This window comes from Pseudoliparis swirei, unplaced genomic scaffold (genome assembly GCF_029220125.1).
Source record: "Pseudoliparis swirei isolate HS2019 ecotype Mariana Trench unplaced genomic scaffold, NWPU_hadal_v1 hadal_27, whole genome shotgun sequence".
Taxonomy (NCBI): domain Eukaryota; kingdom Metazoa; phylum Chordata; class Actinopteri; order Perciformes; family Liparidae; genus Pseudoliparis; species Pseudoliparis swirei.
In genome coordinates this window covers 1,234,531-1,247,235 of record NW_026613263.1, presented here as the reverse complement: position 1 = coordinate 1,247,235, position 12,705 = coordinate 1,234,531, and the positions used below count along the sequence as shown (strand labels likewise).

At 50.2% G+C, this 12,705-nt stretch overlaps 1 protein-coding gene across 1 annotated transcript in view; it reads right to left on the bottom strand.

Annotated features, from left to right (window-relative positions):
- Positions 1-6,490: 6,490 nt before the first annotated feature.
- The window catches only part of bcl11ba (BCL11 transcription factor B a), a 59,499-nt gene continuing 53,284 nt past the window's right edge, over positions 6,491-12,705 (bottom strand). The window contains exon 4 of the mRNA XM_056410798.1: positions 6,491-9,270. Within this exon, the coding sequence (XP_056266773.1) occupies positions 7,251-9,270 (2,020 nt within the window). The 3' untranslated portion in view covers positions 6,491-7,250. The remainder of the gene's footprint in view (positions 9,271-12,705) is intronic.

The following is a 12,705-nucleotide window of genomic DNA, read 5'->3' as shown; positions in this document are numbered from 1 at the left end:
CATCCTGTTACAGAGACTGAGCAGTCGATTGGCATTTCAGGCAACGGCACTAATTTGGTTTAAATCCTATTTATCAGATCGATCTCAGTTTGTATTTGTGCGATGATGCCTCGATAACCACCAACGTTAATCACGGAGTTCCACAAGGTTCTGTGCTTGGACCAATTTTATTTACTTTATACATGCTTCCTTTGGGCAATATTATCAGGAAACACTCCATAAACTTTCATTGTTATGCAGATGATACTCAACTATATTTATCGATAAAACCAGAGGAGAGCAACCAACTCGGTAAAATTCAAGCATGTCTTAAAGACATAAAACATGGATGACCTGCAACTTCTTGATGTTAAACTCAGACAAAACCGAAGTAATTTTAATCGGCCCTGAACACCTCAGAGATCAATTATCTGGTGATGTGGTTTCTGTAGACGCCATTGCCCTGGCATCCAACACCACTGTAAAGAATCTTAGCTATCTTTGTTCGGACTTGTCCTTTAACTCCCACGTAAAGCAAATCTCAAGGACTGCATTCTTTAATCTACGTAATATTTCAAAAATCAGACACATCTTGTCTCAAAAGATGCAGAAAATTGGTTCACGCCAGCTGTTACTTGAGACTGGATTACTGCAACTCCTTATTATCAGGCTGCTCTATAAGTCTCTTAGGTCAACTTATCAGGCTGCTCTAATAAATCTCTTAGGTCCTCCAGTTGATCCAGAATGCTGCAGCTCATGTTCTCACTAAACTAAGAAAAGAGATCACATCACTCCTGCACTAGCTGCTCTGCACTGGCTCCTGTGTAAAATCAAGAATCACTTTTAAAATTCTTCTCTAACCTACAAAGCCTTGATTGGTGATGCACCATCATATCTTAAGGAGCTTGTAGTACCATATTGCCCCACTAGAGAGCTACGCTCACTAAATGCTGGGACTACTTGTAGTTCCTAGAGTCTTAAAAAGTAGAATGGGAGCCAGAGCTTTGGTTATCAAGCTCCTCTTTTATGGAACCAGCTTCCAATTTCAGTCCGGGAGGCAGACACAGTCACCTCGTTTAAGAGTCGACTTAAGACCTTCCTCTTTGACAGAGCTTATAGTTAGGGCTGAATCAGGTTCACCTGGTCCAGCCCCTTGAGACGCTGCTAGGCTTATAGCTGCCGGGGACGTTTAGGATGCACTGAGTACCTATCTCCTTTTTTCTCTCCTTAAGGATGAATGTTCATCTCTCAATCACACGTTACTAACTCTGCTTTCTCCCCGGAGTCCTTTTGACTTCACGTCTCATGGGGTCATCGGACCCTATGAGACGGCATAGATCCTATGTGCCTGATGGATCGTCTGGGTCATGGAATTCCTGCTCATGACTACGCCACTGTCCTGTTGAGACTCCGCCCACTGTTGAGACTCCCTCCTCCCCACCGCCATCTGCCTGATGGATCGTGGAGGTCTCCATCGTGGAATATGCCTACTATGAACTATTCATCCACTCTGTCATATTCATTGAATGTATTTTAACTCTAATCTGTCCTTCTGTACACATGACATCTATTGTTCTGTCCATCCTGGAGAGGGATCCTCCTCTGTTCTCTCCTGCAGGTTTCTTCCCTTTTTCCCCTGAAGGGTTATTTGGGAGTTTTTCCTGGTCCGATGTGAGGTTTTGGGGCAGGGATGTCTATGTGTACAGATTGTAAAGCACTCCGAGACAAATTTGTAATTTGTGAAATTGGGCTATACAAATAAACTGAATTGAATTGAATTGAATCATATATATATATATATCATATATGATATATCATATATATATATATCATATATGTTCATATATTTCAGGACTATTCCACACGATGCCTACATGTGGAGCGCAGGTAGACGTCAATGTGTTGCCATGGCGACGGCCTGTCAGCCCAAAGGAAAGGAGACGAACAAGAAGGATTTATAACAGCTTGTAGTGTCGGTCAAGCAGACCCAGGGAGGAGCCTTAAGAATAGACATGGAGGACACACAGGTCACAGATCAAGCAGACGCCCCCAGGGGGAGGAGCCTTAAGAATAGACATGGAGGTCACACAGGTCAAGCAGAACGCCCCCCCCCCCCACGGGGAGGAGCCTTAAGAATAGACATGGAGGTCACAGGTCAAGAGAACGCGAGCCTAAAGAATAGACATGGAGGTCACACAGGTCAAGCAGAACGCCCCCCCCCCCCACGGGGAGGAGCCTTAAGAATAGACATGGAGGTCACACAGGTCAAGCCCATGGGAGGAGCCTTAGAATAGACATGGAGGTCACACAGGTCAAGCAGAACGCCCTCTATGGGAGGAGCCCAAGAATAGACATGGAGGTCACAGGTCACAGAACGCCCTCACGGGAGGAGGGGAGGAGCCTTAAGAATAGACATGGAGGTCACACAGGTCAAGAACGGGAGGGGCCTTAAGAATAGACATGGAGGTCACACAGGTCAAGCAGAACGCCCCCCATGGGAGGAGCCTTAAGAATAGACATGGAGGTCACACAGGTCAAGCAGAACGCCCCCCCCCCACGGGGAGGAGCCCTAAGAATAGACATGGAGGTCACACAGGTCAAGCAGCGCCCCCACGGGGAGGAGCCTTAAGAATAGACATGGAGGTCACACAGGTTAAGCAGAACGCCCCCCCCCCATGGGGAGGAGCCTTAAGAATAGACATGGAGGTCACACAGGTCAAGCAGAACGCCTCCATGGGGAGGAGCCTTAAGAATAGACATGGAGGTCACACAGGTCAAGCAGAACGCCCCCCCCCCCCACGGGGAGGAGCCTTAAGAATAGACATGGAGGTCACACAGGTCAAGCAGAACGCCCCCCGCCACCCCCACGGGGAGGAGCCTTAAGAATAGACATGGAGGTCACACAGGTCAAGCAGAACGCCCCCCCCCCACGGGGAGGAGCCTTAAGAATAGACATGGAGGTCACACAGGTCAAGCAGAACGCCCCCCCCCCCCACGGGGAGGAGCCTTAAGAATAGACATGGAGGTCACACAGGTCACAGAACGCCCCCACGTGGAGGAGCCTTAAGAATAGACATGGAGGTCACACAGGTCAAGCAGAACGCCCCCCCCCCCCACGGGGAGGAGCCTTAAGAATAGACATGGAGGTCACACAGGTCAAGCAGAACGCCCCCACGGGAGGAGCCTTAAGAATAGACATGGAGGTCACACAGGTCAAGCAGAACGCCCCCGCCCCCCCCCCAACAGACACGTCAGAGTCCGTTAGAAATCACAAACAAATGAAAGAACAACAAAAAGAGTTTCACTAAATACAAACTGCGTCGTCGTAGAACTCTGTCCAGCCAGTCGAGGTAAACGCAGCGCGGTGTTCTGCTCACTGATTGGCCGCCAGACGTCCCCTTCTGCACAACAGTACAAATCCATCATGTGATCTATCCCGGCCAATGAGAGGAGACGTAGCTAATGGCTCGGCCTGTCAGTGGGTTGGAGTCCCTCCCTCAGAGGACCCTCCTCTTCTTCACACGAGGAAGCACACAAGTTAAAAAAGCTCCGTGGAGACGGGTCCGTTCCAGAAGAACAGATGTTGTTCCTGAAGGACGAAAGGAGCCCCCCCCCCCCACCAAAGTGTTTTACAGCTCGTCATTTTTTTATTTTTTTATTTTTTTATTTCATTACACCCACAAGGCAGAATAAAAGTTACTAAAACTGAAGACTTTTACAATTACAGTGACAAAAACAGTTTAAGAGACCCACAAGTTTTAATTGGACTGTAAAATTAACAATTAAAAAACAACCTTTTTTTATTTTTGAAAAAATGCCCAGGCATTCTCCAATATTACAAATACTGGTATACTTTAACAGTAAACAAGAAAAATGCAATATATTCATTTATATTTATTTATATATATTAAAAACCCCGTCACCAAAACAAAAGGAAAACAAGATGAACAAAGTGTCCACATCGCCACGGCGACGTCAGAGAAAACATCAGCAACCCTGGAAACAAATACTGGTTTAAAACACACATACACACACATAGTATTTTACCCTTGTACTTGTTTCAATACTGTAAACTTATTTTAAGACAGAGTGCACTAAATTATTTTTTTAGTTTCTGCATTTCCTGATTTTTGTGAAGCGTCTTCCTTTGCGTGTCTCCGCCCCCTCCTGGGCGTGTCCTGCTGTGGGATCCTTCTGAGTGAGGACTTTGATAAACTGTATATCTATAAATAGGTTTGTGCCTTTCTATGTACAGATGCATATCTACAGACACACCGCTGAGGCCACGACTCAGCATCGCTTGGACAGATTTTTATATTTATGTGAAAAGTTAAAGTTCACACCATTTTTTTTTTTCTTGTTCAATTTGTTGTTGGTAAAAAGTGTTGCATTGGTCTCAGATGATGAAGAGGAAGATCGTTAGTCAAGGCACACTCAAGTCAAATTGAATGGCAGTACAAAAACTCTCCCCAATAAACCGTGTTGTATTTATTCATTTATTGTTTTAGGTCCGGAAGCTTCTCTGGCAGAAGGAGGTCCCGAGACCCTCCGGACCCTCCGGACCTCTAGAGACCAGCTCTGTGTGTGTGTGTGTGTGTGTGTGTGTGTCGGACGGGGAAATCATAAAGTGTGGGTCTGTTGTTGAAAGCTCTGATTTAAATCTGATTCAGAAGAAGAAGAAAGTGCCACTATGAAGGTGTTTGGGGCCGAGACACCGGGTATGGAAACAATGTGCATGGAGGGCAGCTGAGTGTGTGTGTGTGTGTGTGTGTGTCCTCTTCTACACACAACGGAGATCAGATTGTACAATTATAGAATTACTTTAACAAATAACAGTAAATGTACCGTAGCTTTTAAAATAATTGCAAACTACTAGAGCGCAAAGACGCTGCATAGGGACGCTGACTCATCAGACCCCTCGGACCAGGTCTGAGACCAGGTCTGAGACCAGGTCTGAGACCAGGTCTGAGAATAGGTCTGAGACCAGGTCTGAGACCAGGTCTGAGAATAGGTCTGAGACCAGGTCTGAGAATAGGTCTGAGACCAGGTCTGAGAATAGGTCTGAGACCTGGTCTGAGACCAGGTCTGACAATAGGTCTGAGACCTGGTCTGAGACCAGGTCTGAGACCAGGTCTGAGACCAGGTCTGAGAATAGGTCTGAGAATAGGTCTGAGAATAGGTCTGAGACCAGGTCTGAGAATAGGTCTGAGACCAGGTCTGAGAATAGGTCTGAGACCAGGTCTGAGACCAGGTCTGAGAATAGGTCTGAGACCAGGTCTGAGAATAGGTCTGAGAATAGGTCTGAGACCAGGTCTGAGACCAGGTCTGAGAATAGGTCTGAGAATAGGTCTGAGACCAGGTCTGAGAATAGGTCTGAGACCAGGTCTGAGACCAGGTCTAAGACCAGGTCTGAGAATAGGTCTGAGAATAGGTCTGAGACCAGGTCTGAGACCAGGTCTGAGAATAGGTCTGAGACCAGGTCTGAGACCAGGTCTGAGAATAGGTCTGAGACCAGGTCTGAGACCAGGTCTGAGAATAGGTCTGAGACCAGGTCTGAGACCAGGTCTGAGAATAGGTCTGAGAATAGGTCTGAGACCAGGTCTGAGAATAGGTCTGAGACCAGGTCTGAGACCAGGTCTGAGAATAGGTCTGAGACCAGGTCTGAGACCAGGTCTGAGACCAGGTCTGAGACCAGGTCTGAGACCAGGTCTGAGAATAGGTCTGAGACCAGGTCTGAGAATAGGTCTGAGACCAGGTCTGAGAATAGGTCTGAGACCAGGTCTGAGACCAGGTCTGAGACCAGGTCTGAGACTAGGTCTGAGACCAGGTCTGAGAATAGGTCTGAGACCAGGTCTGAGAATAGGTCTGAGACCAGGTCTGAGACCAGGTCTGAGACCAGGTCTGAGACTAGGTCTGAGACCAGGTCTGAGAATAGGTCTGAGACCAGGTCTGAGAATAGGTCTGAGACCAGGTCTGAGACCAGGTCTGAGACCAGGTCTGAGACGAGGTCTGAGACTAGGTCTGAGACCAGGTCTGAGACCAGGTCTGAGAATAGGTCTGAGACCAGGTCTGAGAATAGGTCTGAGACCAGGTCTGAGACCAGGTCTGAGAATAGGTCTGAGACCAGGTCTGAGACCAGGTCTGAGACGAGGTCTGAGACTAGGTCTGAGACCAGGTCTGAGACCAGGTCTGAGACCAGGTCTGAGAATAGGTCTGAGACCAGGTCTGAGACCAGGTCTGAGAATAGGTCTGAGACCAGGTCTGAGAATAGGTCTGAGACAAGGTCTGAGACCAGGTCTGAGACTAGGTCTGAGACCAGGTCTGAGACCAGGTCTGAGAGGAGCTGAGGTTCAAATTTAAATTCAAAACGGGGGTCAGAGGTCACCGATGTGCCTCCACATTTCAACATATGATGGCAAGAGGAGTGAACGTTGAAAACAAGGAACATAGTCTGGCTCCCCTGAGACGTCCCCGCCCCCCCCCCCCCCCCCCGCCTCGATGCATACTCGTATTGCATGGCTTCAGTTTACTACAAATAAATATCATAGCCTCGATCATATGGCTTCAGCAACATATATGACATGGAGGTGTGGATAGAAGTGAAATGAAGGGGGAGGGAAGCAGGAGGAGGGAGGAGGCTGTCGTCCAATCAGCAGCTGCCTTATCGAGGACCGGTCAAGAAGTCCTCAGGAGGAGGACCATGGGACCTCTTTGATCTTTTACTGTCAAATATGACGCTCAGTGCTACACATCCAATTATATTGACATGTTTTAGACTCAGTTCATGCTACAATGCCAAAGGATTGTTGTCCGCGTTTCATCATCACACAAAATAGACTAACTCTAGCATTCTCAGTTCACGCCACTTTCAAATAATTGAAGATTGAATTCAAATTCTCTTCAAAGAAATCACACATTTAGCTCAATATACAATTTCCTACAAGCAGCCGCTAAAAGAAATGACTCAAAAATTGTCTTCTAAAAAAACCTCTCAGGATATCAAGTAACGCAAAAAACAAAAGTAAAACCAAAAATTCTAAATAATATTGTACCTGCACATGCCAAAATCCAGAAATCCAACAAATACAGAAATTATTGCACAGTTAAAGGCTCCACATGTCATCAGCTGACTGATTGTTCAAATGACCCCGACGAGGCAGTTCACGGCTTCAGGAACATCTCCGCTCCTCTGGCTCTCAGCTGGCAGCTTCTTAGAAACAGAAAATGAACCCAGAAAGAAAATGTCAGAAAGTCTCTCCCCTCGAGCGGCTTCAGGTTCTCTCTGCTTGTTCCATTTTGACCTCGTTGGTCATCAGGTGCTCGCCGTGCCACTTCTTCATGTGCTTCTCCAGCGTGCTGTACACGCTGAAGGGCATGTGGCAGATGTCGCAGCGGTACACCTCCTTGCCGTGCTGGCCGTGCGTCTTCATGTGGCGCGTGAGCTTGGAGCTCTGGGCGCAGGCGTAGTTGCACAGGTCGCACTTGTAGGGCCGCTCGCCCGTGTGGCTGCGCCGGTGCACCGTCAGGTTGCTGCAGTTCTTGAACACCTTGCCGCAGTACTCGCAGGTGTCGCTCCTCCGGCTGTCCTTGGAGCTGGGCCGGCCCGGACCTCCGCCCAGGTGAGGCGTGCTGCCTCCGCTGGCGGTGCCGCTGCGGCCCGACAGGCCTCCGTCCAGCAGGTCGCCCGGAGGCGTCGAGAACCGCAGGCTGCCGTTCTCCGACGAGTGCTCGGACGAGGTGCCGAAGGGCGATTGTCTGGAGTCGGTGAAGCCGAGGAAGGGGTCTTTGATGAAGTGGCGTGAGGCGGCGTAGCCGACCAGCCACTGGGAGTAGACGTTCTCCGAGGGGATGTGGGGTGTTTGGGAAATGTCCAAGTCCTTCTCGATCTTGATCCTTTTATTGGAGGAGTTGGACAGGCTGGGGCTGGTGATGGGCGTCGGCTTACGGGGGAACAGGCCTGAGAAAGAGTCCCCGGAGCCACAGTTCCGGCCGTTGATGGCCGTCCTCTCTTCCTGGTGGCGGTGGTGCAGGTGGTGGTGCAGGTGGTGGTCCAGCTCCCCAACAACCGAGTCCTCGTCCCCAGTGTCTCGCCGGCCCTCCGAGCCTCTCTTGGAGAAGGGCATCCTTTTACGATTGTCAACGATCAGATGGTTGTACTGCTGCATGGAGGTGAGGCCGCCGCCCACCACCATCTTCTCCTCGGACGGCAGTTTGCCGCCGTTCTCTCTGTTCCGGAAGAACTCGCACTCCATGCTGAAGTTGGACTCTGGCCGACTCTCATTCTCAAGTTCCTCTTCTTCCTCCTCCTCTTCTTCCTCTTCATTGCCTTCGCCCTGAAAGTCCCCATCACGATTCTTCATGCCCTCCCCTGTGACATCACTGGTCCCCGGCTCCGGGGAGCTCGTGGTGGACAGTCCATCGTCCGAGCGCCCCGTCAGGGATCCGGCCTTGTGCATGTGAGTCTTCATGTGGCGCTTCAGCTTGCTGGCCTGAGAGCAGGCGTGGTCACACAGCTGACACTTGTATGGCTTTTCTCCGGTATGGCTGCGCCGATGTACCACCAAGTTGCTCTGGAACTTGAAGGTCTTCCCGCAGAACTCACAAGACTTGACCTTGTTCTGAGTCTGGGGAGGAGTGGTGCTGTTTGGGGGCATTGGCGGTAAGGGCGGGGTGCTCAGGAAAGGGGATTTGGGCCCAGACTGGAAGGGGTTGGGGTTCAGGAGTCGGTGCAGAGGGTTGGCCCTACCGGGGGACAAAGGGGGCGTGGTGGCGTTGTTGTTACCCGCCAACTCCCGTAGGCGCCTGGAGAAGTCCATGGACTGGGACTCCATGGCCATCGGCGTGAGCCGCATCACCCTCTCAAAGGCACTGGGGTGCTGTGAGATGAGGCCCATCTCCTCCGCGCTGAGGCGCTCCAGCCGATGGGGGTCCAGGTGGTGGCGAGGAGGCGGGCTGATGAAAGGCGGCGTGTTGGGCAGCCGGTTTTCCATGAAGCCCGGCGGCGGCTCCCTGAGGAGGGGGCCCGCCATCCTCAGGAGGTGGAAAGGGTTGTTGTCCCCCAGGAAGTTGCTGAGCGGGGATTGCGGGATGGAGTTGTTGCCCATGGGCGGAGGCATCACCATGCGCGGCGTGAGGGCGGCGCCGCAGGGGCCCGCCTCCAGGTAGATGCGGATGCCGTGGCTGTTCTGGGCGTGCTGCAGCAGGAACCAGGCGCTGGGGAAGGGCTGCTTACAGGTGGTGCAGGTGTAGCTGGACGGCTCCTCTCTGCCTGCAACACACAGAGAGGCTTTACTACGTCAGCTGAGGGGGGGGGGGCTCATGGATCAGGTGGTGATGTCATCATGAACACAGGGAGGAGGGCACCGCCTCACACTGGAGGGGGTCACCGTGGAGCTCCACAGAGTGAGAGCTGCTCTACACACACACACACACACACAGACACACACACACACACACACAGACACACACACACACACACACACACACACACAGACACACACACACACACACACAGACACACACACAGACACACACACACAGACACACACACACACAGACACACACACACACACACACACACACACACACACACAGACACACACACACACACACACACACACACACACACACACACACACACACACACACACACACACACAGACACACACACACACACACACACACACACACACACACACACACACAGACACACACACACACACAGACACACACACACACACACACACACACACAGACACACACACACAGACACACACACACACACACACACACACACACACACACACACACACAGACACACACACACACACACATACACACACACACAGACACACACAGACACACACACAGACACACACAGACACACACACACAGACACACACACACACACACACACACACAGACACACACACACACAGACACACACACACACACACAGACACACACACACACACAGACACACACACACACACAGACACACACACACACACACAGACACACATACACAGACACACACACACACACACAGACACACACACACACACACACACACACAGACACACACACACACACACACAGACACACACACACAGACACACACACAGACACACACACACACAGACACACACACACACACAGACACACACACACACAGACACACACACAGACACACACACACACATACAGACACACACACACACAGACACACACACACACACACACACACACACACACACACACAGACACACACACACACACAGACACACACACACACAGACACACACAGACACACACACACACACAGACACACACACACACACACATATACACACACACATACACACACACACACAGACACACAGACACACACACACACAGAGACACACACACACACACACACACACACACACAGACACACACACACACACAGACATACAGACACACACACACACACAGACACACACACAGACACACGGACACACACACACACAGACACACACACACACAAAGACACACACACAGACACACACACACACACACACACACACACACAGACACACACACACAGAGACACACACACACACACAGACATACACAGACACACACACACACACACACACACACACACACACAGACACACACACACACACACACAGACACACACACACAGACACACACACAGACACACACACACACACACACACACACACACACACACACACAGACACACACACACACACACAGACACACACACAGACACACACACACACAGACACACACACACACACACACACACACACACACACACACACACACACACAGACACACACACACACAGTGGTAATTGTCTGCGTGTCACATGAGGCGCGTTGTGTTGCCCTCGTAACTCATCTCAGATACGAGGGAACATGTTGCTGTAATTGCTTCACTTGTTTGAGTGTGTGTGTGTGTGTGTGTGTGTGTGTGTGTGTGTGTGTGTGTGTGTGTGTGTGTGTGTCTGTGTGTGTGTTTCATAATGCTCAGGACACTCTGGACTTATTATATGTAATTGTTTTTTAAACTCAGTATTTAGTGTCTGGAATGTCACGCTTGAACAAACATTGAAATGAATCACAAGCAAAATACAATAAAAGTGTTATAGTTAATAAAGATATATGTAATAATGGTAAAATACAAAATTAAAGTCACAAAATGAAAACAGTAAACTACAGAACCAATAATAACGTATTAACCCATATTAACGTATATTAATTATACAAAAACAGGAAGAAAAAACTTCAGATATTCAAAAACATGAAATGTCTCCTAAAATAAAATTATGGTAAGATCTCTGCTGGAGCTTAGTGTGTGTAGTGAGAGTGTGTGTGTAGGTGTGTGTGTGTACGTGTGTGTGTGTGTGTGTGAGTCTCCCGGGGGAAGGGAGTCCAGCGCAGATGGCAAATAAAGTGTGAAGCCCGAGGCGAGAGCACATTATGCTAATTCTAATGTCAGCTGTACTTTAATATACGACTCTATTTAATCACCACATTATTCCCTCTTTCATATGAAAAAATAGAGAGAGAGAGACAGAGAGAGAGAGAGGGAGAGAGAGAGAGGAAGAGAGAGAAGGGGAGAGAGAGAGGGAGGAGAGAGAGAGAGAGGGGAGAGAAGGAGGGGAGAGAGAAGGGGAGAGAGAGATTGTGAGAGAGAGAGAGAGGGGGGAGAGAGAGGAAGAGAGAGGGAGAGAGAGAGACAGAGGGGGAGAGAGAGGGAGAGAGAGGGAGAGAGATAAAGAGAGAGGGAGAGAGAGAGAGGAGAGAGAGAGAGGAGAGAGAGGAGAGAGAGAGAGAGAGAGAGAGAGAGGGGAGAGAGGGAGAGAGAGAGGGGAGAGAGAAGGGGAGAGAGAGAGAGAGAGGGGAGATAGAGAGAGAGAGAGAAGGGGAGAGAGAGGAAGAGAGAGGGAGAGAGAGAGAGGAGAGAGAGAGACAGAGAGGGAGAGAGAGGGAGAGAGAGAGAGAAGAGAGAGGAGAGAGAGAGAGAGAGAGGGGAGAGAGAGAGAGAGAGGGGAGAGAGAGGAGATAGAGGAGAGAAGAGAGAGAAGGGAGAGAGAGGAGAGGGGAGAGAGGAGAGGAGAGAAGGGAGAGAAGGGAGAGAGGGGAGAAGAGAGAGAGGGGAGAGAGAGGAGAGAGAGAGAGAGAGGAGAGAGGGGAGAGAGAGGAGAGAGAGAGAGAGGGAGAGAGAGGAGAGAGAGAGAGGAGAGGGAGAGAGAGGGAGGAGAGAGGGAGTGAGAGAGAGAGAGGGAGAGAGAGAGGGAGAGAGAGAAAGAGAGAGATAGAGGGGGGGAGAGAGGAAGAGAGAGGGAGAGAGAGAGAGGGGGAGAGAGAGGGAGAGAGAGAAGGGGAGAGAGAGATAGAGGGGGGGAGAGAGAGGAAGAGAGAGGGAGAGAGAGAGAGGGGGAGAGAGGGAGAGAGAGAAGGGGAGAGAGAGGGAGAGAGAGAGAGACCACTCAACAGAGAGCACACTGTGACTGACCCACAACTAAGGAGCAACAGGGGGCGTGGCTTCCTGAAGAGGACACGCCCCCTGAGCTGCACGTTGACCCGCCTCCACCGAGGCATCGACACGTTTACTGATGTCCAATAAGAACAACTCCATCGTCCTGCTGTGTGAAATACAGCGATGTGATTGGTTGAGACCGTCCAATGGGATGAGAGCCTCACAAAGCCT